Raw genomic sequence first — 27,833 nt, forward strand, 5'->3', positions numbered from 1 at the left:
CCTTTAAACAGTGTTTGAAGATGCAATAAACTACTGCTTTCACAATCTGGGCCATAACATCGGGCTCATTGGGGACATCGTTAGCTAAAACTGGTTGGGCATCAGCTTTATTAACATTTGGCCGAACACACAAGCATAGACACAAAACATTCAGTTGTGCTGGTAGTCTGAAGATTGACCCGTCGACCTCCTCTTTATTCTAATAAAGGAAAAAGAAAAAGAAGGCTTAACAAAATAGACATGCTTTGTACCTAAAATATCGAGCATTTAACGCACTTTTTAGATAAGGTATTTCGTTAATATTTACCATTTGTAGCAAGGTATCATTGCTAGCACCCGGCAGTTCTTCAATATCTGGTACCCCATCTGAACTCACACGCCCGCCGCTGTCACATGGCGCAGAGGGAGGGGTCGGGTTTTGCTAAAAAGAAGACCAAGTATTAAAATGATATACGCCGATACAACAATTACACAATCAGAAAAAATATTTTAGTCGCCTACCTCTTCACTTTGTAGTGCAGTGGACCCCGATGTTTCTCCACACAAAGAAGCCATCTTCGCAGCTCCCAACAACGGGCAGTGTCTGACAGCTCCAGGGAACGCGCTACAACCCTGTCAAGCCGGAGCGTTTAAGAATATGCGCCAATGGTAACCACGCCTACATAACACAAGACATTTTTCAATTGGCTGTGTTGCTTAACATTGCATCGCGAAAAAATAAAACCTCAAAATGTCAAGCTTGGTTTGTGAACACGTCGCTATAAAGAATAGATACATTTTCTTATAGCGTTAATGTTAATAAAAAACATTTTGCTTAATAATATTCTTAGCGGTCTGTTGGTGAATCAAACACAGACACTGAGGCACATTTTCACCACATTTTAACCGCTATGAAATTTAGACACCGTTGTATGTCTTAAAATAATATAGATTTTAACATTAAAACGGTCTAAATCATCTTCTAAAATGTTTCTTAAAATAATTTCTACAGACCAGTACGTGCACCCCCAATGATACCTAAGATTAATGGTTTTATGGAGGGCCATGTGTGTGTCACGGATGTCCAAAGGGACTAACCGTGGGGAGCAGGAGAGCGGAAAAAGACCCATATGCGTAGCGGCGAGACGGGAAAAAGGCCCGGGCTCATTAGTGCAAAGAGTTCAGGAATGCCGTATAGAAACCTATGCCCTCAGGGAGCGGACGTGGGGCGCCCTGGTGATAGGCGGGTCTCAGGACATCCGAACAACAATGCTGAGCGAGGACAGAGTGCAAGACCCGGAAATATATAGCCCAAGGGAAAGAGAGGGACAGGAAGGACAGCAGACAGAAGGACAGGAAACTAGGGACAGGACAGAGAAGGAGCGCCCCCTGGCTGCAGAGGGCGTGACAGTGTGTTTCTTGGAGAATGTTTATCGGTTTGGGATATAAGTACCAGCGGTGTAACAGGCGAAGTTTTGGCTGGATTCCAATTCTTACAGTTTCGCGTTATTGCCTAACTCGTCAGAATGGATCACGCCGATCAATTACAACAGTCTGAAGATAGTCTATTTACAGACTGAACACTGTTCGATTTGATAGATGAATTTCAGCAGTATGTATATCTGTCTTATTGTGAGAATAAGACGTCACGGTGCATGTCTCATGTTAGCTATAGTTGCAAAACATTGTATAATATTTGTATACTAGGCAATATTGAATAATTATAATGGAATTACCAGGGAGTTGTTCCGTAATGTGGTCGTGACTGTGTGTATCCATTCATTTCCATTAGCCCCGAAAACCACAGCTGTAAAAAGACCAGTTACGGCGCAACCCAACACTGGTGAGTAATTACGACAATGTTTTGAATAACGCTTTACGACCATGTGAGTCTTAAAGACGCAGGGGTACTTTCTCCACACCAATACACGCATGTGTCTATTCCACAGATGCAGGCGAAGGGACAAGTCGCTACATGTTTAAAAAACCTCGTTTGGGGTTTACAATACCACCGCAAAACCTTGTGGATACACATGCAGATGTTCACGTCATACCAGAGGGTGCGGAGCATATTATCAGATCGCCTGGGAGAAGAGGTTGGTATTATATAAAACATTCTTTTAGCATGCTCATTTAAACGTGTCTATAATAAAAATCCCCACCGTTTTTCTATTTTTTGGTAATTTGCGGTGTTGAGTTCTTTCACTAATGGTATTTTCCCTCTCTGTGCAGAACCCGAACCTTCAAAAAATAAACTACGACGCCGAGCCAACACGTTAAGGGGATCAACGAGCTCAAAACGTCTGAAATCAACAATCAAAGGTTAATATAATTTAAGCGTGGTCAAGATGTGTTATGATCCACTTACGGCAAACGTTACTTCTTTTGTTAGAATGTTAATTCGCTGAAAGATCCTAGTTCGTGTAGTTTTCTGTTTGGGAGTGTTAAAAAGCCTTATTTTAAAACTGCTTAGCTTTTAAAGTTAAAAGCGACTGGTCTGTGCCAGGGGTCTATATGCCGTTAACTATGCCGCTTGACCTAGTAGTGTCATCACAGTCTTAAAGGAAACCGGTGTAACAACATGTCCGGGTAACTTGTTCCATTCACCCGCAGCCCTTTGTGTAAGGATGTGCCACATGTGTGGCATTGTTATCATAGTTATCATAGTTTTCTGATTTTGACTGTTTAGATTTCATTGATTGTTGTGTTGAAAAGTCTTTTATTCTTATCACAGTGTAGTTTTCTGATTTTGAGATATGGACCATTGGCGTGGTATTAAAAAGTCTTTTATTTATTCACACAGCAGCTGTATCGACAAATGGCGAAACAAATGTGGCGGAAACGTCGGACCCTTAGGTGGTGACTGCATCGAAGACTGCTGTTAATACTCTGCCAAAAACCAAATGTGTCAAGCCTTTGGAGCGAAATAATAACGCAATTAGAGACTTGGTGCTTGGTGATGTGGGAGACTCAGTGCGGTATATTGCACAGTTAGTATCAAAGGTGGGCACTAATGAGGTGGATAAAAAGCGGGGCTTAGAGAATCTAAGAGCCGCTTTAGCAAGTGTACATTCAGTGTTTCCAAAACCGATCCAGGTTTACTCCGCTAGCCTCTTAGACTTATTTTCTAAAAAGGATGCCGATCTAACCTCTGGATTTCGTTAACTGATAATGCTATTTCATAGTGCATTGGAGAAGACCCACCGGGATAAATGACTAAACATGTGGTCTAAAAAGTGTTTAAAAGACCGACTGCTTGCCAACATCAAGTGTTTGTACATAAATAAAATAATTAAACTGGCAAAAGCATGTTTGTTGCGTTGTAAAAGATTCAGAGAGAGGCATCAGATTTCCCAAGGGCCGCCCGAACCATGCTATGAGAATGCAGTGGTAGAAAATAATTAATGCCCGAGGGTGCTGTAGCAGAACAGGATGTCGGTAACTTTGAAAACCAAGAACTGGTTGTGCTGAACGATCTGAATCACGTTGGTGGCAGTGCAGGGGCTAATAGAGACCCCTTAGTTTTCCTGGAGCGTATACGTAGTTATAACAGGTCTTATAATAATTTTAGAGCAACAGAGCACCATGATGAATTTCATTTTGTTAATTTCGACAGAATAGCCTCGTATGTACAGGCTATAGACGCTGTGACTTGGCGCATTCTGCCGACCCGCCGTAAACAAAAGCCATATTTAAAATATGTCTCGTTACGTGTTTCGTTGATTGCTGTGTGTCACGCCCTTCTTGGTCAACCTGAAGCTTTTATGAGTTGACTGTCTGGGCTGGCCCCCGACGGTGAGATGATGACGTCTGTCTTTTTCTCTTGACACCCCTGCGGAAGTATGCTAGACACGAACCTTACTGCTGATGTGGAGCCACCTTAGATATGACAGCACTTTTAACGTTGCCGCCGACGTCTTTGGGGATGTTTTTAGCCGCCGATGCCATATGCGGCTTAGCTATTTCAAACCCGCGTTTCAGAAAAGGCACGGCTTTTCTAAATAGCGTTCTGAAAATACCCCCGATACCCACGCTGTACTGAACCAGTAGCCCTGAAAATCCTGGTAATCCATAACCAGCCTGTTGTTTGTAGTAGTGCGTATACAAAGAAGGATCCCCGTAGCTCTTGATGACCGTCATCCTTTTAGATGTTTGTCGCTTTCACAGGTCTGAAATGCAGCTTGACGATGACCTTTCCAAATGCAAATGACACATGTTCGTTTTGATCCGTCTTTATTTCAATAGTGATGTTGTTAAAATGATCGATGCTCACCGGCACGTAATGGGGTTTGTCGTACAATACTGTGACAAATTCATCCACGCCTCTGAAGGGCACACAACACAAAAGCAGTGCGTAGACGTCGCCTATTAACTGGTGTTCTATGAAATCGGTGTATATATACAGATGCAGCCATTCAAAATGCGCGGGCGATACCGCATTATTTTGCGGTACGCTGTACGCAGTCTACCGCAAGATACCGGTAAATACCGCGAGTTACCGTAAATTCTCCTATAATACGACAAGCAAAATAATAGTATCCGGAATTTCCGCAAGGTGGAGCTAATAAAGCTCAACCTCTCATGTTTGAGCTGTGGCCATCAGTCTTTAACGAAGATATTACTAATAGTATTAATAATGAATGACCTTGGACAAGCTGTAAGTGTAAACTCAAAGTATTGCCCTAGTCAACATTCTTTTTTTCATTGACCGTCTTTGTAAAAGTAACACCACAGCATTTCGCAATCACGCATTTGTTTCCAATCATGCAAAGTACAGTAATTTTTGAGAATCGATTCTTTTGATTTTGAGTATGTATATGTATATTTAATGTCTTAACTGTGCCCATTTAAGTATTGAATATTCATATTGTAGCGTTTGCAGGTTCTTTTTCAGAATTAAAGAGACGCGATTAACCAAGCACTGACTTTATTTAACAACCACACCAAAACCAATCACAGGATCTACACACACATGAGGAGACTGACGAACACGTACACACATTTAGGGTGGTAATTACCTAACAACACACTCTACTTTTACAGGACTACACAGGGCACTAGAATTACTAGGACATTATTTACACAGGTAGGGTCAGCCGCTGGTCATCGTGCTGACCCTCAGACTCTTCCCGGCTACCACTCCCAGCATGCCCAGCGGTACTACGAGCGCCTAGGGGCGCTTCCTCCTCACCACCAGGCGAGGGCGTTACAATATCTAATTTTACCACTGAAGGGAAATCTTAGTAGCTGAGCATAAAAAGAATACTGCAATGCGTGTGAAGGCCATAAACGATATTAATTTTGGAACATAAACATACAGTATATGGCTGGTCTCGGTACTTTAAAGAAAACATACACGAAACATAGTTTCTTTATGACCAGAATCGGTCTTGAGATATTTTTAACTTGATTTACAGTATTTGAGAGGTATGTCTTAACACCGATACTACAGTGCGTAAATACTGCTCACGTATATGTTTCTAGGTTTATATTATGCATTTCATACGGTCAAATTACTTTTGAGCAACTAATAAGAAGCGCGAAACGGTATGCGTTTTAGTTGTGCTGGGACTCTGCTTTTGACAATGTGGCTGTGGATTGATTAGAGATATCAAGTACATACAAGTCATTTTTTAAATCTTGTAGTTCGTCTTGTAAAAATGTTACGAGTACATCATCTATCAACAATTACACAGGTTCTGTTTCCATATTGTGGATTTTGGTTACGTAATATTATTTTCTAGATTTCACGTTGTGAATATATGATTTGGGTAAACAGAGCCGCAAAGAAGTACATTATGGGTTGTTGTTTTGTTTTTTTGCAGTTTTATCTAGAACAAGCGATGCTTAAACCTTTGTCTGATTCTTGTGAAACTATCCACACGACAGTTACAGTACCTAGGAGTTGACTTTAGTGATGTCACTGATGGGATGTTTCTAAAAATCCATCCTCTGTAAAATGTCTTCTCTAGTTGTCCTGCATATGTATTCGCTAATGAAGCTGTGTGTTCTGAGCCTGGATCTCTACATTTTTGTATGAACCAGCTTAGAGGGCTAAAGACAGCTTGTGTTTAAATTGAGTGTAAGGTAATTTATGCTTCTAAAGTCATTGTCAGCATTTATTATTGTACTGTGCTGTAAACTTGTTCTGTGCCTAGTCACATTATTTTATAGCGTTTTTATAGCGTTGTCAAATCTGGTGGCGCTGTGTGTTAGTTTCCTGACTCCCATGTCACATGGTCTGTGATTGAATCCCATGGAACTATGACTTTATTTTTTAACAAACATTTCTTTGAAAAAATAAAACGTTTCCCTTGGTCAGAGATTAAATAAAACCTCACTCGCACCAAACAAATTTATATTTCTAAATATCACAACATGATCGAATTTAAGTCTTTTAAATAACAATGAATAGTCACCTATGCGTTACAAAATAAACATTTATATTGATTTGAATCGCGTTTTGATTTAAATCGTAAACACGTGTTTAAATATATGTGTTTAAAAGCGATATACTGTATAAAAGCGCTGATTCTTATGGAGTGTGTTCCGCCGGGGATTCCCAAAACATTTTTTTTTAATCGCGTATCTAAGGAAAATTGCAGTATAACTTTGTTCATGCACAAACAGTGGCATGTTGCATTATAATTTGGGTGTCTCCTCTTGCCAGAAAGCTCTAAATTGCAACGTAAATTGCAAAAATGCACTTGGAATCTGTCCAAGCCCTCCTACGAAAATTATTTAAACTGCGACACTGATCATTCATCTCTAAATAAACTTTATTTTATATAGCGTTTTAAGCGAATAGGTAATTAGATTGCTCATAAACCTAATCGCTTTTTCTACATAAACACAGCGTGATTGCTCTCTGAAAATGCTTTTCCTTTATATTTAGGCTCAGATTTCAACTATAGATCGTATTATTATAAACTTTCTTGGAAAAATGTATTTTACGTAAAGCATGTTTGCTATTAATTCATTTAGGGCTAAAATACGTTCATTGTCTTCCAATCGAGTCGAGTTGACATTGGAAGCTTGCCACTCCCGGACTGTTAAACCAACGCATTAGCATGTTAAAGCGATTCTATTGAGGAGCCTAGCTACCACTTAACACTGTACTTCCTACTTTGAAAATACCTGTGAAACCGGTTTAATTCGTCACAGCCAGCACTCCGGCAGAGAGGGGGTTGTACTCGTGAAGTAGAAGCAGGCGAGATTTCAAGCAAAAGACACCTCCGCCCCCCCTCAAAAACCCAGTAAGCAGTAATGCTTTAAGTTGAAAATAGAAGTGGATTTTGAGGATGATAAAGAGGATAAACTGGGATGGGAGGAGGGTTTGGGTTTGCATAAGGGGCGGGATTATGATAATTGGAGGAATTTGCGAGAGTATAATGGTTTGATATATTTGATTTTGTATTGTGGTCGTTATCTATGTTTTTGGTTGGTATTATGTTTATATGGTTGTTTTTGTTGGTTGGTTGTTATTATGGTTATTAATAATACGATCTATAGTTGAAATCTGAGCCTAAATAAAAAGAAAAAGCAAGTGATTAGGTTTATGAGCAATGTAATTACTTATTTGTTTAAAACGCTATATAAAATAAAGTTTATTATTAATTTGCTAGACAGAGCGGTGAACATTATTATGCATAAGACAAAGATAACGAAATCTGTGTACGCTGTAAGGTTTTTACTTCTTAAACTTTTAAAATACACGTTTCGAACAGAAAGAAATCCTCTTCCTGGTACAGTACTGTATGTATAGCAAACCAGCACATCTTTTTTCTCCAATCAGAGGGGTGTCAGATGGTGTCAGCCAAACACCATTCTGAAGCCCTACCATAATCTCTGGTATGGGGAGACCCCAGAATTCTGTCCCATAGTTTAGAAAGATGATAGATACTTTTATTGATCCCGTGAGGGAAATAAAGTAAATAATTTTCATTTTAGGAAATTATTAAACGCTCGGTTAAAAGCAAAGGAGATTGTCTGTTATAGTGGACATAAAAACAAGAGTTCGCTGGTATTATATCCTAGAAGACACAGACCAGGAGAATGCCCGCAGCGTAAAAGAAAATGCCAGATGAACTAGGGATTGGACAGTTTCCAAGTGCTTGTACAATCAATGGAAATGTTCAAATAAATGTGCAAAAGAAATAAACAAACTTTTTACCCAACTATTAATCATTTATTTCTTTATCATATTGGCTAGCTAATGTCCTCTCTTTGCTAGTTAGTGGCTGTGTTTCTGCGTTGGGTAGCAACGGGTGACTGTTCTCAGGCTGAAGATGCAAACAGCTTAATTTTCGTGTTAAATAATTTTTAAAAATTAAAATTCATTCTATACAGCAATCACATATTTGGGTACCGTTTCATAAAACTTTCATGCTTAAAATGTTTAGGGAGAAATGGAAGACTGGTGTGTATTTTTTCTTTAAACTATCAAGACCAGCTATACACAGTACAGTTTATGTACATACAGTAATGTTTATGTTCCTAAATTAATATCGTTTATGACCTTCAGATGCGTTATGCTCCTCTTCTTTTTATGCTCAGCTACTAAAATTTCCCTTTAGTGGTAAAATTCCATATAAATATTCAAAACTAAGCGGATTAAAATGTGCACAGTAAAGACATTAAATGATTAAATCTTTTCACTACCAACCAATGCACCACGAGTGCCCCTGTCGGTCATTTTGGCCAGCCAATCACTTACCACGGTGTCCTCCGGTGCCCTGCGGGTAGGTTACTGTACCGCGGGTTTTTACCGCGCATTTTGAATGGCTGCATCTGTACATGAATTAAATCCGCCAGTCATATCGACGGGGTGCGGTGATTTTACACTTCCGACACCCGATTTGAAACCCAACATCCTCGCTAGGCGGTTATGCACCTATATAAGAAACCGTTTATCACTAACAATCCTTTCCGACCGGCTAATGGGGTTGTATTTAAGACTTACAGCCGTTAACTTGGATTTTTCAGCAGCCCGTTTCATTTCATGCAAGAGCTGCTCGATGTTGCTGTAGTACCCTCTTGGTAAGGTACATGTCCATATAGTCTTGAGCTCATCGCTGACGAACAGAAAAACTTTGTCTTCATCAAAAGTGTTTAGCGTATGCAGATAGTGCAGCTTGACCAGGCCCACTTCCCAGCCCCCGTCCAGGTCAATCGCCTTTGCCAGATGCTCTGTGAAGCACGCGTTGGTGTTCTTTGGAAACATCTTTGAGGATGAATTACTGGCCAGCGTCACATAGAAACCATTGGGGTTTCAGCGTTTTTCACCTCCTCTATATGTCTCGGACCTCGGAAGCCTTTACCCAACTATTGAATTTATCGCTCCAGCCGCGCCACTTTACCAAAAACTATTTGTTTTTGCCATGACCCCTGGCTGCTAAAATCTTTTGGATGCGGTAGACGTTCTCAACAGCGGGGTTTATCTTCTGTAGCTCTTCTGCATAGAAGGAGCCCTTAATGTCGTCGCTTGCGTAGTCCTGCAGTTTGTAATAGGGTCTCAGAGTCGGGGTCCGCTCTTTGACAATGTAAATTAAATCTGTGAATGTCTGTTCATATCTTTTCTCAACCACTCCCTTTATTTTGGACAGCCGCACGCAATCACCCACATTGAATGAAAACTTTGACGGTTTTCTCTTAAAGTGTTCATCATAGACCGTTTTCCACACCTCAACGGAGTTGTCGGAAGTAACAGAAGCCAGGGTTCATTTAATAGTCGTGTGGTAACAATGGTTATAAGCTTAAATAAGATCTGAAAGGACGTCGATATATTGAAAGGTGTTTTTGTGTGTCAGGTACCTCCACATTTTTGTTTTAATAGTTCTGTTAAACCTCTCGACCACGCTAGCCTTCAGATCGCTGGCCGTAACAAAATGTTCAATATTCTCACGTTTGAGAAAATTTTGGAAGGTCCTGTTAAGAAATTCTTTACCCTCATTCGTTTGTACTGTAGCTTTTGTGGCCAACTTCACCACCTGCAGACGTTCCGTCAAGAAGTCCAGGATCCAATTACAGAGGCTTGTAACAAATAACACAACAGAAGATTCCATATAAAAGAAAATTGCATATTTCCTTTTTGCCAAATGTCAGGCAGTGTGAGCTCCAGCTAGAAGTGCCTCAGAAATATTTGTTTCATCTTAAATGGGAGCCTGCTAGAATAATAGTGTGCTGTACGTCAAGGTGTTTGCTGAAGGGCTATGTTTCCAGAACGGTTTTTAATCTGTCTCACAAACCAATTTTCTTCAATCTGTACTTTAGGGTCTTCTGGTTTTTATGCTACCCTGGAGCTTATCATTAGTTAATTGACATCTAGAGAAACCCAATCTGATGTAAAAGAAGAACGAACATCTGAAAAATTCCAGTTCTTCACATAATAATTTGTTAGTTGACACTTTTTCTTAGTTCACAATTAAAATTTCCATTAGATTGCAATGTTTTCATATTGTTCTGTTTTTTTTCCAGAAGTGCACCGAGATGAAACCATACAGAGAAAATAAATGTAGCATTAAATAATGAGACAGAGATCAACCAAAAACATGGGAATATCTTACTTTTGTGAGAGTGCAATGCAGGATTTATGAACATCGACTGTATATATTAGATGATTAATTATTATTACTAATAATTAGACAATAATCACAAAATTATTTAACATGACTTTCATGTTTTATGAAAGCACAAAATATGAGCCGCAAGAACTCACTGCAGGTGTTACATTCCCAACATATTTGCTTGCAAGATGGAACCAAAAAGATATTGATTCTTCTCTTCCAGTACCCACAGGTCAGTTAGTGATAGATGGAACACTCTTCCACTCCAGGGAAACTGTTATTTACTGTATCATTTATATTTGTCCAGTAAATACAAGACACACAAAAAAAGATATGCCCTTGTGCATTAAAGCAGGTTTATACTTTTATTGCTGAAAGTTCTGATCCCTAACCATATGATGGCCGAAAAACAAATCTTTTCTTATGTTTTGTCACAAGTAAAAGTTGACAAAGAACTGGGTGGATACACATCCAATTCGTCAGCTACAGCTCTTAAAGTCCCTCTCTGTTTTTACCTCCATTTCGAATATTAAAGAACTGTATTTATTGTATAGTACTACAAGTACTGTATTTTGCAACCTGCTAAATAGCCCTTTCAACATCACTGTGAATTTCTAACTACTGTATTATAGTAATCCTGACTCTTCTTTAACAAACAGGCAATGCACTCACATATAATATAAGCATGCTGTCATGTGTTAAACCTGTAACAGACATTCACTTCAAAGTCTTTATGATTACTGATTCCATGTTTAGGTCTGGCATACAGATGCAGCCCCTCAGAACACATGGAAATACTCATTACTGCATTAGACGTGTTCAGGCACAGTGCGTTGTAGTTCAGCTGTGTGATTCACTGACCAAAGATGATTGATACAGTAGGTGGCACTTGTGTTGTGATCGATGTTAGTGAAAACATAAGATTAATTTAAACCATAATATTGGAGAAAGAATATTCCAAAGGGGATCGGCAGGGTCCAAGAATTAAACTCAGGCATGTAATCATGTAACTAAAGGGACATTTTGTTCGCTGAAAATAAAAATAAGTTTCTGAACATCATTAATGATATTCAGATATGGATAAATAGAATATATTTATATAGCTGTTAGTGGTAGCCTATTTGACTTTAGTCATAAACATCTGCATTGAATACTTTATCTAATTCATTTGTAGTTATTGTAGTAAAGTTTTGACATGTTAATTAAATTTTGCTGCCTTTATTTTGGTAATGGAAAATTAAAGGCTCATTTTAATGTTGCTTGCCAATCAGAGTGACATTTTGGTACAGTAGTAAAGTGCTCGCCTATCACAAGGAAGCTCCAAGGTTTGATTCCTGATCAGGGCATAAGTTTTATTTTGAACAAATAAGGACTCCTTCTCTATAAATAAAATAGTAAATTATATGTATACTTTATGACTTTATCTAATAATAAATTAATATGTAATCTATATTCACATTTCATTTAATTTGATATATTACCATATGTTAAATATTACAATAATATTAATAAAGTAATATCATGAATGACTCTCCAGACCAACCAGACCAATCTCCAGGATGTTCAGAAAAGGAAGGGAATTTAAAGATGCCATTAAAGTAAAATCACAATTGAGTTTTTTTTACATATACAATATTTACAATATTTGTTTTTAAATACTAATTTTAAAGCCACTATGTCTATTTTTATTTTTTAATTATAAAATTTAAAATATATACAGGTAGATTTTCACCTGGGAGCTGTACAATCTTTGATTGTATTGATATTAAAACTATCATTTTGGTTTCTCAAGTGTCCCAAGCATTCCTTCAGTTTGTTAGGAATAAAAGTATTCAGGTATAAGTTTATTAATTTATTATGTACATTTTCTGTCAGCTGAAAAGAAAAATAACCATTTACCAGCATAACGTGCATACAGTACATTGAACAAATCGCTATAGTGGCAGTTCCATTAACCAGCCTAGCTCATGCTCTAAAAGTCTCTTTGTCTATATTGAACTCTCAGGTACTGACTTCAAATACATCTCTTGCTTTTTGGTGTTTTGAGTTTGAGTGCATGAATCTGTTGCATTAGTTTTTGCATTTAGTATTATATAAATGCAAACCTGTATTTGAAAAAAGCAAAAAGATAAACAATATTCACCACATAAAATATTTTTGCAAAACAAATAGCTGGATGTGATTAGATCAATAAGCTACGAATTTCTCAATGGGCCAAAAAGGTTAAAAAAACACATCTCATTTGTAACTTTTCTTATATTCAGAAATGCCAGCTTCATAATCTTATAAATTGACAAAAATTAAATACATATCCACTTTCTTGCAAAAGTGTTCAGATTCTTGCAGTTTTCACACTTTGAAGTAGCAATCAAAAGTTGTTATTTACTGTAAGCATCCTATTACACACATTTACCGCAAAAACAAGGAATTAAGCAATATTTAATATGAAAGAAAAATTGAAATTTCATGAATGAATATGTATTCAAATCTATTGCTGTGGCAACTCTTAATTTAGGTGCTTAAATTAATCTTAAACCACACAATTAGTTGAATAGTCCCTGTCATTGTACAAGAATAGTGATATGCATGATTTCAGAAATAAATACACCAGTGTCTGTATGGCGAGATTTTTTTCCAAAGTGTGTGTTTTTTTTTTTGTTCTTCAGGGGTGTAGATAGAGATATCTGTAGTTTTTAACCTTCTAACCTACTGTTTTGTGATTCCCTTGCCTACGTTTCTTTGGGAGCCTGGAGTCTCACATCTGGATTATAAAGTATGACCAACTCAATAGAGCTAATGGTGGATGGTCAAGGCTTCAGTACTTGTAGAGCTTGTCAGGGACAGAACAATTATTTTAATGCTTTCCCTCTCTCACTTCATACAGTATGTGTAGCCTGGAAAAGAATAACCAGCACAGGACACAAATATATATTTGGGGTGCTTTATTTCCAGGTAAGTATGGTATCTGATCTGTTTTGTTGGTTGAACTGATCTCAGATACAGTAGCTCACTTCTCATCCAACACTGCATTAGGTGATACCTTTAACACAGCACTGAGCATGCGAGAGTAATCATGAAGATCTTCCCCCTCCCTTTTCTTACAGCCATAGAAGGCTTGTAATAGTTGGGAAACACTGCACTTCTCTATGAAAGCATGTCTGAGCTAACTGAATATATCATTGGTCTGTCTAGATTTGCCACCCGTACGTAAACATACTTCCTCTAAGGCTGAACCCTTCAACAATTATAACAAAAGGTCATACTGATCGGCAGGGGTCTGTTCTATGGCTCTGATTACTTATTCATCTTCTACAGTCAACTCATCAAGAGTGACCATTTATAGTTATATCAGCACTAAAAGGCTGCACATTACCTTCTCTGGGTAAATACACATGTGAACGTTTTTGGTTCAGGACCTAGTGGAGCAATAGTGGCCATGGCTTGGTCATGTTTTCTAGCTAGTTCTTCTACTTGAGACCTCAATTAATGAAGGTTGTCACCATCATCATTCCTCATAACTACAAGACCATCAACTGTTGCACTATCATCCCTCTCGTCATCTGACATTTTGGGAACTGTTCACAAGCACAGTCTCTGTGCAAATATCCAAACTTTACATAGCTTTTGAATACCACGGTTCAGCGGATGAGTCTGAAGAGGTAAGGAGACATCTTCCACTCTGGTTGTTGGTGTAGTCTGGGGCCCGGTACATTGGTCACTGAGTCTCTGGAACCAGTCTTCTCTGTCCGTTATCAGACTCCTTGGACATCTGTCTTCACCCACTACCATATTGTATTCACTTCGCTGCCTTACTCTAAGAGTCAGATTACTATCAAAACCACCAGACTATAGGAAACCCTACTTCTGGTACCACAATTGTGTAACCTGGCAAATATTAACCAGCACAGGACACACATATATTCTTTATTTCCAGGTAAGTATGGTATCTGATCTGTTTTGTTGGTTTGGAAACAGTGAACAGATTTTCTTACCCGAGTAGATGTCTAGAAACTGGCTACTGCCTCAGTCCACTCGGTTAAAATCTGCAAAAATCCAATATTTATCTTACTCATCTTGTCTTAATCCCCTACGATACTCCTTTATACTCATTAATACTTTTGGTTTGAGACCTCATTTAGGGTGTAAATATGAAAACAACAAAGTAATACAACTTTCTCTGCAGCACTTGCAGTTTTTTCCAAACGTAACACACTGATCCTAGTCCCTACTGCACATGCTCAGAATGCTGTAATTAACTGACAGGAACTAAGAGACACTGCTCTCTAAGAGGCAACGCCATCTAGTGGATTCAGCATAACATTAGATAGCTATTAACTGCTAAGACATAGTGTATGTAACATTTTGTTCAAATAGTATGGGTGACATCACAACAGTCTTTTTTAAGTTGTATGTTGTCCATGTTGCCTTCTGTTCTGTATTTCCCCATTTTCCTAGAACATATTGTTACCTTCTGAAAATTAAATACACAAAAATTTGAGCAGCTAATAAATATTTGTATTTAGTATGTAAAATATCCAAAAAAATATATATAGATTAAACAGCTGGTGTAGAGATTATTTTGCAAAGAGGATAATTTTCTATAATTATCCCAAGAACACTTTCATTTACTGTGTACCCAACAGTCCCAATTTGCTTATTGGGTCTAAATGATTTGTTTGAGCTAATTTTGTTAATGGATTTTCTACACCTGAATAAAATATCCCAAATATGTTAATTACAGTAATTATTACACATCCTATTGCAACACAATGAAGGTTTCTCCTATAAAGATGGTTTGTTTCACATATACATTCATTAATATTCATTAGTATTGTTACAGCTTTACTGTAGGTGACTATGAAATGTCTCTTAGATTTTAGATAATGGTTGTGACACTTGGAAAAGTAAACACTTCTTAGCTTCAAAGCAGAGAGGAATTTTGTCGATATCTGGGGGCTCCCTTGAGCAGAAACAATTTTAAAGTTTACCTTAGTACACCTAGGTACTTTGTGGGTTAATAATTGTCAAAGAGCAGTACAGAAGAACACAATATTAGATTGCACAAGGATCACAAAGGAGAAGAAAAAAGAAGTAGAGAAGAGAGAGGAGAGACAAGTCTGGAATAGTTGGGACTTGAAGTTTGTTCCAGGAAGAACCCCAACTTCACGATCTTCCAAACCAAACCTGACTGGAGCTACAGTAAGTGTTTGAACCTTGATATAGAGAGCGTGGTATTCTGTGTTTTTGGGAAATTTGGGTTTCTTGGGTAAAAAATACCTCAGTTAGAAATGTCTTTTCTGTTAAGGAGCTGGTTTTGACTCCTAAATGTGTTGTTTAGGACCCTATGCAGACGGTATAATCTGAAAGTGAGTGGAGTAGGACATCAGAGGAATAGGACAGGATGACAGACAGGGGGGCATGGCACAGGCAAACACATCCAACACAGTCCAAAGAGGGAAACCAGGGCGCAGTCGATAATCCAAAACCGGGAGGTCCATCCAAAACGCAGACAATTAAAATCTCCGGGAAGGGGGAACATGATCAGGAACATGGAGGTTAAAAGGATAATGAGGCCAGGAACTCCGAGCCCCAGACCCAGATGGTCAGAACGTTGGGTCAGTCCTGAACCCCCTAGTAGGCGGGCTTCCGGGTGTCCGTCTTCCAGATGCTGAGTCGAAGACACTAGGCTTTTAAACCAGAACACAAACGAGACACACTGGGAAATTATGGAACCTAATCATGACAGAAAAGTGTAGGAGCGCTCTCTAGAGGAGGGATGTGGGATGTAACATTTCCTGCTTAGGCTGCATTTTTATGGATAAGGATATAGACTCCTATTTATTTTGTGGCATCTGTGGTGCTGTGAGGGACATTTAACTGCAGGTTGCACTGTATTTAGTTAGAAGGCAGGTTATCTTATAGGTGTCTGCTGTAGGAATTAAAAGTTTAATGCTGAGTAACAGTCTGGAGTTTTCTGGGTGACCAGAATGTTAGGCCTCTGAAATGCCTAGTTTATAAATAATGTACATAGAGTAATGTGTGTGTTTTATGTTTTGTTGTTTGTTTAGTAGTTGGTGTCATGTCATTATAATAAATATTTGTTTAACCAAGCGTGCCTGGATTATTGCTTCTCTCGACAAAGCTGTGCCAGAGAACAAAGAATTCAAATGCCTCTAATTATACCTACTACTCGGGCATATTCTGGAAAAAGCACTTTCAAGTTGGAAGTTACAAACATTTGTTTTACTAATTGACTAAACTTCTCAGTCAAATTCTCATTTTCACCATTTTCTTAGCCCCCATTTATAATAGTAAACCACTGTAAAATATACTGTAACTGTGTATCTAAGTTAAATTGAGTTATTACTCACAGCTTCTGTTGGATTGAACAATCCAATTATGCCTCCAATAATGAATTTATATGTTCCTCAGTACTAAATGTTTTAATCTTCCCTGGCAAAATCATGTAATATGAAAAGCAGCTCATTCACGTCCTGCTTAAGAGTGTTTTGAATACTTGTCAAAATATTAAATTATAGTAGAAGGCAGAAATATTTATTTAAGAGAAGTAAATTTTGTTCTGTTGTTGTCTTGGTTCTGTTATTCAAGTGAATGAGAAACAAAATACTGTACTGCATGTAATTCCTAATTAAAATTCAGGAATTTTGTAAGTTCATAACAGGATTAAGATACTATTAAAATGAATACATGAATGAATGAGTGACTTTCTGTGCATTCTTATTTATTCAGCTTTAATATTTACCATGTGAGTCTACAGCTATAATGCCTGGATAATTCTTAAGCACCAAATTAAACACCTCACATCAGTCTTTGTTATTATTTGCTGAATGGTGATCACTTGACGTCTGCTCCAGGGAGAAAAAGATTGTTGAGACACATGATGCTAAACAGAAGAAAACAACAAAACAAAAGGCACACACAATTACTCCAGAAACAGCTGCCAGCAGTAATAAGTAACTCTTGATGACAAGAAGTGCCTTCAGTTAAATCCAAAGTTCATGTTGGAACCTACTGGACCCTGTTGTGGTTGTGAGCTAGAACGTTAAAAGTGATTCCTAGGCTAGTACTGTATTTACTGTAGATCTCGAAATTAAATACTGTTTCTTATATATTTAAAGGATGCATTCACCACAAATCCAAGGAGAGGAAATTGTAATGAGAAATATTGGCATGATTAACACAGCATTTGAGGTATGTTTAATATTTTTATATAATCTGTGTTATTTTTTAGATTGCATTTACACTATATTTGAGTGGATGGTTGATTTTGCAATATTTCTTGGGTGCAATCAATCTTTATTTTTGCACAACACAATACTAAAGGTGGACTTTTGACTTTTTTTTGACACACTAACCCTGCATGTCAAACTGGCAATGATTCCAGTTACATTTGTTTTGATATTGTAGAGATATTAAAAAAATGTCAAATGAATTCCTAACTAACGATAAGCTAAGTTTTAGCTATTCAGAAATTTCATAAGTTCATGAAAACAAAGTAGTGTTTATGTTTAATAAATTAGAAAGATGTGCTATTTATGTATGTTAAATTTGTAAATGTTTAGAAACTGCATAACATCTATGAAATTAAAAGGCATAGTAAACTAATTTTGACACCATGCAATCAGTTTAAAAGGAAGTGTCACAAGATTCGTATGAGAACTTTGTACGATATCCATTATTTTTGTGTGACCCATTTGTTATTTAAGACTAGCATCCACCAAGTAAATGAATGGAATGGACTGTTAAAGCCTTTAGGATTTTGAAAATTTTGAAAATGACTATGGAATGTGATCATTCTAATAAAAAACATGCAATGTGGTAATATTTTAACCAACATTTTAAAAACTCCAATTAACTCTCTTGTGTCAGTTATTAACATGCTTATATTTGAAGAGGAAATTAAAAATGTTATGCATTCTTAACAGTTATTATGTATACTAACAGTAGTTATATATAAATCTTAAAGTCCATATCTAATGTTACTTGTGTTAACTGTGCAGAATGAGAAAGATTCCACTTGAGAATGGTAAGGAGTTAGCAATTCATTCTTATCATACTATCACTATCATTCTGTCATATGAACTTAAAGACTTAATGAACTTAATCAGATAATTTAGACATCAAAAATAAAATTAGAGAATGTGAGCAAAACTACAGATCAAAACATCATGAAAGGTTTTAGTGTATATACTGTAGATGTTCAGTACAGTTACAAAATGTCAATAATGCAAGAAATATCAATAATGTCTTGCATTTGTTGAGCAGAGTTAGAAATTTCTCAGAAGTTGAAATACAGGAGAAATGAGGTAGGTCATATTATGAAAACCCTGCAGAATTAAACAAGGATGCCAGGGTTAACAAGCCTACTCGTACTAAAAGAGATTCTTACTAAAATCAGACTAAAGTGTTATTTAGCCCGATTTCGTCGGATCTCAGAAACGAAGTGTGGCAACTGCTGACACACACTCCACTCTTATGCCAACACTGCCAGCAGGTCACTATAGTTTTCATGCCTTAAGTGCTCTGATCCTACCATATGTTTCAGATTTCCTCCAGGAAACTAGCTGTTTCTCATTGTTTCCTTTCTTTTGGAAGCCTGCAGGGTCCTTTTCCTTCTACATTTCACTTCAATTGTTTGTACTTCCACAAGTCACCTAACCTTTTCACTATTCTTTGTATCAGTAAGTCACTAACAGAGCCAGTTTCCTAGTCTGCAGACTGTTGCAACGGAATACCTTGTTCTCTTATTAGCTCTCAAAGACAGGCCACCTTAAATGTAGCCGATAGCAACTAAGCAATCATCATTACTCAAGTGGGCCATTATTGTATCTTTCACTGTTTTTGTCTTAATTACAAACATCTTTTTGAGTGGCTATTTATACTCTTAATGGGTTCATTTGGGAAATTTAAACTTAATTGAAATACAAGACACTGACATTTATTTAATACCTGGTATTTTTCTTAAATCACATGACTTGAGCTTGGTGTTTTGTTGAAACACTATTCAAACAAACCAATATATTCACTTTTTGAAATATATATTGAAAAGAAACTAAAGAAAACAATTTAATTGTAATTATATAAACAGGTATTTTGTTAAATCATTTGGTAAACAAGTGAAAAAATCCTCCAGCTCTCAAGGACTGGAGTTGGCCACATTTAACGGAAACAGGAGGTTTAGTGTGATCTATAAAAATTCACTGGATTGGAGCTCTCCAGGATCAATATCCCTGGATCAGGATCCCTGATTTTTGCATGTATCTGGCACGTACAGTATATTTTTTTACTAATAAGACCAACCATTTTCTAAACCTTTATCCAATGATGGATATTCAGGGATGGAATAATAAGTGTTAAAAGTAGATATTTGTAAAGAACCAATAAAGAATGACACCAATAATCACAAAAAAGTAACTATTGAGTTGCTTAAAATACACATAATTAAGGTTCTTTATCCAGCAGGCCTTCATGTATGTTGTGTTAGGCACAGTCTTGTAGCTGTTGTTTACAAAGTTCATCACAATGTAATAGTTATTCAGTGGAAAAAAATAAAGATGAAACCTACAATTGTAAAGCAGTTTATGCAATCTTCCACACCAAGTACAAAACAAAAATAATAAAATAAAAAGTGATTCACCATCAGTAGGTCCTGGCATTAAAACCACAGTGTGTCATACAAATCTTAATCATATAAACAGTTTCTGCATAATACATTAATCAGAAAAAAATCTTTCTTGCATGCTTTGGTGGGTTTGAACATACAGTGTTATTTAATTCTATTTCAAAATCCTTAAGTATGAAAATGATAAAAGATAGTTACAAAACTGAGATTTTTTTTCTCAAACTTACAACACAGCATAAATTGTGTTCAGAAACAGACTTAAGAATCAATCTTTAAAATCAAATCAGGTACATTTGCATTTTGCTCTGGAAATATCAGGTTCATTCTATCTAATCATGTAGAACAAGACAGTAGATGGCAGCATTGATTCACAAAACAGTGGTACAGTTTCAACAGATCAACAGATCTTTCAAATGAATTTGAATCCAAAAGAATCAAAATGAAAAAATATTTGTTACACTTCCCAGCTGAATTCCATTTTAATTTATTCATGTGAAATTTAGGTTTTGCCTCTAGACTATGAGCCATTAATATTCTGCAAAACAGCATCACTTGCATGTCTGATTGGGCACCTTTAAAAACACACAGGAGCTGATGCATAACTGTTTTAAAACATTTAATTGCAGTGAGAATTATTTTACATGTGACCAAACACAAACTGCTGGTTCAATTAGGAATTTAGATTATGTTATGGTAGCAATAGTCAAAATATTCCGATAATATGTTCACATTCATTCATCCATTTTCAGTAACCACCTGCTACATAAGATGAGAACCTCACAGGTACTGTACATAAGGTGGTTTAAGGCAGTGCTACACTCAGGACAGGATGCCAGTCCAACACAGATTATACACTGGTTCTTAATTTAGTATAAAAAGGCACATTTATAAATGATCGAATCATTCATTTTGCCACTAATGGAACCATCATGAAAGGCTGACACAGTTATGACAAAATCCATAACATGCTGAAATTAAAACCTGAGTGGGCTGACACAACTGGGGTAAAGCATCTCACCCATGGGTACAAGACCAGTGTCTGTAGCAGGTATCTGAACCTGCAAACCGTCCAAAGACTTACCTGCTAAACTGTTGTACAGTTCTTCTGTATTTTTCACTTTAATATTGAACACTTTTGCATTTCTAAATTTTAAATTTCAGAGAGTTTTTGTTTAGATAGTGACCAGGATAAACAGTATAACTTGTTTCAGTTTTTGACATTTTCTTTATTTTTTTGGTATTGTATACTGCTAACAATGTATCTGAAAAAAACAACTGAATTGTTACAAAAGGAATATATACTGTACTGAACAATAGCACTGTCAAAAATACTGTAATACTGTCAAAAATCGGTATAATTTGCAGTGTCTATTTCTGTCATCATAATTAATTGATAATGTATGATTAATCATAATACACTTGAGTGACTTTGGGTATTGTGTAAGTCCTAAATGATGAGTTTGGAGACTGAGTCACCAGAGGTAGACTTAGCAGTGAAGCCAAATTCAACTCTAGGGATGGAGCAGGTTTTGTGTTCCAACCTGATGGTGTGGTGTTAATCTATAGATAGATAAGACTTTATTGATCCCAAAGGGAAATTGATGGTATAGAATGATATGCTAATTGTTGTGTTGATTGGGAGGACTGTGTTGGTCTGAACAAGTGTGTCTAGCTGTCGCAGAACTTCACCTGTACAGTAGTAATTGATGACTGCCTGACTCAACATTACTGGTTTGATCAAGTCTTTGATCTTACTTGCTGCCATTCTTTTGAATTCATCCTGATGTGACCACATTTTATCATAACAACGTTTTGTCATGCTACTCATGTAATAACCGCTTTATGGATTCTTAGAAGACTCCCTGTGAAATGTTTATCTACATAATTAATTTAACCACCATCCCCTCTGGACGTTTTTTGCATTTTGTTGTTTCCGTACTTCAGAGTTCTGTGCATTCTTATTACGATTTTTTCCCTCTTGTATGTCATACTTCACATTTAAATATTTTTATTAGGAAAAACACTATACATTAAAAATGCAAAACTGAAATTTCATAACTCATAACACACCTTCCTGAATTAGTCCTTGCTGGAAGCATATTTGGCAGCAATTACAACTACTGTACAACTATTCTGTTGGAACAGGTATCACCCATAACTACTACTTATACTACCACCTCAATTAATAATAATAAAAATAATATCTTACCTACTAATGCAATGTGTGGGCCTGCGTTTTGGAATCAAGGTTAGCAAAAGGCTAGCAGCTGCTGTCTGAGGTAACTGCGATATTCCATTAGGCATTTCATGTGCCTATTTAAGATTCCTTTTTTGTTGCAGTGAATTCTGCCAGTGTTGAAAAGCACTGGAGGAAATTTTGTTGGACACAGTTTCACAATTTTGTTGGTCATAGTTTCAACTTTTGTTTTGCATGCTGAACACTGTGATGGCGTCACCCTGACAGCCCTGTCAGTACAAATTGCCACATAGAATTTCTGGCCAATTCCATTGGCTTTTGTGAAAATGGGAATTCAATTAAAAATATGTTCCCCTTGTTTAAGGGTTGGAAAAGGGCCAACAAAACAAAAACAAAATCTTTGCACACTGTAACTGCAAGTACGTAACAAGCGTAAACCAAACAATTTGCAACATTCTTCTATTTTCAGTGTGTAAAACTAACTTTTTTGATGCAATTAGCTAATTAGGAAAGAGTGTTTTTAATCATCCTACTGTGATGTGCTATAATGCAGTAGTCTCAAAAAGGGGGATCATATCCAACTTTTTAGCTTGCTTTTCTCCAATCATGCAACTTATTTTGTCTTTCACAACTGATAAACATAACTTTTCTGCAACTGTGTGTGACATTAGTTTTTTAGCCACTCTAAAACTAACAAGGTAATATGCCTGTAAAGCATAATTGTAAGATTCAATACTTGTGTTGAACTGCATTAGTTGTTTGTTTTTTTCAATTCTTTCAGTTTACATTTGAAAAATGCAACCCATTTGCATTTTTAGTTGGTACAGTATCTGTCTGTTTAGTGTCTAGGTGGTGTGCAAGGCCTTTGGCACTTTACCTTCATTGTACTAGAAGTTCAAGTAAGACACATACAACCCAGCAAATAAAATACTTAGTCTCCATTTATTTCTTCCAAAATGGAGGTTACAGGACAGTTTGTTTACAGGTATTGTACACAGTGATAGACATTCAGCAATGTCAAATGTCACCAGAACCCAGAATACTTAAAGGGGAACTGAAATGCTATTTTTACATTTTGGCATTATAATGAATTGGTAATGATAAGTGCATTTCAAACCCTAATAAAACTACCAAGTACATGTTAATGTGTAAAACCTCATTATGCATAGTGCCATATTGCCATCATTGTCATTGTCATTGAACGAGGCAACAAAACATCTGGTGATGCAAAAGCATCCTTATTACATCGTAAAAAATGCTTTGGACCAACTGAATTTCGCTACTAAATTTATTTTAGATATTATCATGGAACTAACACATAGGAGGTGACGTGGTTTTAGAAACTTTATCTTAGTATTGCAAAAAAAGAGCAACCTGCCAACCAATTAACATACACATTTACTTTCAGCTTTGCAAAAGCGCTCTGTCATTTACATTGGTGGTTGTGTTATACTAAATTTATAACACTATACTAAATTACATTTCAAAAAGGTTTTGCTGACAAATACTTACATGTTACCTCAGCATGCAGATTATGTTCAAACATTTCTGGGGTGAAATATCTGCTGCACAACCTGTACTTATTTAATCGTACATCACACTGAAACTTGTCAATACAGTCAACATCAGTTTCCATGTTTATTACCCATCTCTTAGCTATCTTTCAGAAAAGGAAACAGTTTGACTTTTAATAATAATGATAATAATAATAGCTTACACTTATATAGCGCTTTTCTGGACAGTCCACTCAAATCACTTTACAGGTAACAGGGACTCCCCTCCACCACCACCAATGTGCAGCATCCACCTGGTTGATGCGACAGGAGCCATAGTGTGCCAGAACGCTCACCACACATCAGCTATCAGTGGGGAGGAGAGCAGAGTAATGAAGCCAATCGATAAATAGGGATTATTAGGAGGCCATGATTGGTAAGACCCAATGGGAAATTTGGCCAGGACACTGGGGTTAAACCCCTACTCTTTTCGAGAAACGCCCTGGGATTTTTAATGACCACAGAGAGTCAGGACCTCGGTTTTACGTCTCATCTGAAAGATGGCACCTGTTTACAGTATAGTGTCACCGTCACTATACTGGGGCATTAGGACCCACATGGACCACAGGGTGAGTGCCCCCTGCTGGCCCCACTAACACCTCTTCCAGCAGCATTCTTAGTTATTCCCAGGAGGTCTCTCATCCAAGTACTGACCAGGTGCACACCTGCTTAGCTTCAGTGGGTTGCCTGTTGTGAGTTGCAGAGTGATATGGCTGCTGGCCATATCATACCATATTTTTGCTGATTTTATGTTATGTGTGCACACATTATGTTCGGAACAGCAAAATAAATTGAGCAATTGTTTAAGGCACACATCTGAGTTTAAAAAAAGTACTTATGTTTATTATTGTATTAGGATAGTGTATTAAGAGACCATGTTTATTATTTGCTTACAGCAACAAGTGAGCAGGAAAGGTGAGCACACATCACAATTCACACAAATTCTTGCTCTCGCCTGTGGCAAGACAAGATTCTTCTCATCTGTTTGCAACAACATGGCAACTATACAGTACTATACAGTCAAAAAGTTAATGGTTTTGCACTTAATTTGAAATTTGCAAAATGTTTCGATAATATCAATTAATTTATTTTGTTACCAAGATTAATGACTGGACTGTGAAATTGGGATTCCAGTTCCCTTTTCAGGAATTTTTCATAGGCTATTGTCTCAAGCAAACACAACCTTTTGTCCAATCTCTATGAAGAAAGAACATAAAGTGTTACAAAACAGGTGTACTTCAACAATAAACTACCTCTGAGAATTGTCAATGTTCCAGAAGCAGACTAATATTTTGAAATAGTTCAAGTGCAGTAGGTAACTGCGTCAGCATGTGTAAACTGCAAAGAAACAAGTAAAGGATAATTCCATGCTGAAAACATAAGAAAATAAACACGACATTTCAGCTGTGAAGCTTTCTTCAGGTGTGAGAGAGAGAAGAAAATTGGCAACAGATGCATGGGAGAACAAAACCCAGATGGTGTGAAGTTGAGAGAGGTGAAGAGAAGTGCATATCATCTGCAAACTTGAGGAGCTTCACAGAGGAGGTATTTGAGGTGCAGTCATTGATATATAGGGAAAAAAGCAGAGGATAGAGTATACAACCCTGTGATGCTCCTATACAGAGGGTTTTTGTGTTTGACATATACTTACCCAGCCTCAAAAGCTGTTTTCTGTCTGTCAGGAAATTTGTAATTCACTGACGGATGGCTCTGGCATGGTCAGCCAGGACAGTTAAGCCTGTAGGAACTCTGGAATAATAGTGTTAAAGGCAGAGCTGAAATCCACCAATTAAATCCTGGCATAGCTCTTTGGGTGGTCCAGATGTTGAAGTAAGTAGTGCAAGCCCATATTAACTGCATCATCCACAGATCTATTGGCTCTATAAGCAAACTGCAAGGGGTCAAGCAGGCAATCTGTGCTTTTAATGTGGGCTAGCAGGAGCCTTTCAAAGGTTTTCATGAATACAAATGCCAGTGCAACCAATCTGTAATCATATACAGTAGATCCTTAATCTGGTACTTCTTCAGAATAGGTACAATAGTGGAACTTTAAAAGGCAGCACTGTAAAAAGTGGTGCTAGTTGATCGGCACTTTAATGAAGCAGAAGCCTAATGGGCCAGGAGCCTTCCTGGTTTTCTGTTTTTTTTTTAAGTTTAATTACGTCTTGTTCCTTGCTCCAGTGCGGGAGGGGGGGCTCTTGGAGTGGGATACTGGGTAAATATATGAGGCTAATTTTTGGAGTTTGTATGTAAAGGTTGAAATACTCAGACAGCTATTCTGTCTTTCAAATCTACAATAGAACTCGTTGAGCCTGTTTGGTAATTGGGGGTCATCTGCAGACTGTGTGTGTGGGGGTTTCCTGCTCTTGTAGTTGGTAATGTCTTGCAGGCTTTTCCACACTTTAGATGGGTTATTGGCTGAAAACTGGTTTTCCAGCCTTTCAGAGAACCTCTGTTTGGCAGCTCTGATTCCCTTTTCCAGTTTGTATTTAGCTACGTTGTATAGATTTTTATCCCCACTTCTATAAGCTTCCTCTTTTTCCCGCCAAAGCTGCCTAAGTTCCGATGTAGACCAGGGCTTGTCATTATTATATCTAAATCAAGTCTTTGTGGTCATGGAGCCTGCTAGCAGGATCTGTATTTTACTCAGTACCCATATAGTTGTAGGAGCTGTGAACTCCTACTGAATTCACATGCTAAACATCTAACCTTCATGCTTGCCTTAGGACAGATGCTTCTCCCTCCCTGTACTGAACTCCCATCTTCTGTACTAAAATCCCTTATGGGGAATGTTTATACTAAACACCTTATAAGAAAGGAATGTTTTAAGTGCTTTCTTAGTCCTGGAGTTTCTTGAGAAAGCTGCCTCAAAGACAGGAGGGGGAGGGTGTAGAGAAAAGTATATATAAGCTGTGTAGAGCCCTATCCCCTTTGAGCTACTATTACTACTATAACTACTATGGTCCTTATTGTGGTTCCTTGTATGCATACAATAAAGCCTGGCTTTGATGAACAAACGCTTCTGGCTCAAATCTTTTGGTTTCTACAGTGGGGGTACAACTGTTCTCACAAAAACCGATATACGGTATGCTGCATTTTTAAAAATGTCCCAGTCTATACATTCTAAACAACTCTGTAGCTCTACTATGGCTCCACTGGTCCATTCCTTAACATTAATAGCAGTAGGTTTAGCAAATTTTAGTTTTTGTTTATATAACGGTATAAAAACAGCCACCACATGATCGGAATGTCCCAGAGTTGCATGTGGAATGGAGCAGTATGAGTCTTTTATTGTTGTGTACTGTAGCTATGATCTAACTGTACTCTTATTCCTGGTAGTGCACGTAATGTGCTGTCTATATTTAAGGAGTTCCTGAGTCAGGTTTGCTTTGTTAAGGTCCCCCAATATTATAAGAAGAGAATCCTGATGTATTCATTCCATCCTGATTGTCTGATCTGCCAGTTTTTGCTGCTCCTCACGCACACAAACTTGTGGAGGAATATATACGCCTATCAGAATAAAAGAGACAAATTCACCAGGGGAATAAAATAATAAGTGATTAAATATTATTATTAATAATAAGTGATTCCAGATCGCAAGAGCACAATATTAGTAACACTGTTACATCCTTACACTAGCCTTCATTTATATAGAAGAAAATTCCCCCTCCTCTAGATTTCCCTAGTAACTCTGATTCCCAGTCCGCTCTACAGAATTGGAAACCTGACACCTGCAACGCACTGTCCGGGATCAGCTCATTGAGCCATGTCTCCGAAAAAACAGAAAACAAATGAAAGGTGGAAATCCTTTTTTGTCTTGATCAGGAGCCTAAATTTGTCCAGCTTGTTTTTCAGAGAGCAGTGGTTTTCTGAGGATGATCCCGAGGAGAGGCATT

At 37.4% G+C, this 27,833-nt stretch overlaps 1 protein-coding gene across 2 annotated transcripts in view; it reads left to right on the forward strand.

Moving 5' to 3' along the window:
* Positions 1 to 15,639: 15,639 nt before the first annotated feature.
* LOC102682847 (solute carrier family 23 member 2) overlaps positions 15,640 to 27,833 on the forward strand; it is a 57,683-nt gene continuing 45,489 nt past the window's right edge. Inside the window, exons 1-2 of one of the 2 annotated variants that reach the window (XM_015352758.2) lie at positions 15,640 to 15,743; positions 17,684 to 17,756. In XM_015352758.2, the coding sequence (XP_015208244.1) occupies positions 17,685 to 17,756 (72 nt within the window). In that variant the 5' untranslated portion in view covers positions 15,640 to 15,743; position 17,684. Of the gene's footprint in view, positions 15,744 to 17,572; positions 17,757 to 27,833 lie in introns of those variants that run through there. The other variant, XM_015352757.2, reaches the window with a different exon arrangement.

The sequence above is a fragment of the Lepisosteus oculatus genome, chromosome 7, assembly GCF_040954835.1.
Source record: "Lepisosteus oculatus isolate fLepOcu1 chromosome 7, fLepOcu1.hap2, whole genome shotgun sequence".
Lineage (NCBI taxonomy): Eukaryota > Metazoa > Chordata > Actinopteri > Semionotiformes > Lepisosteidae > Lepisosteus > Lepisosteus oculatus.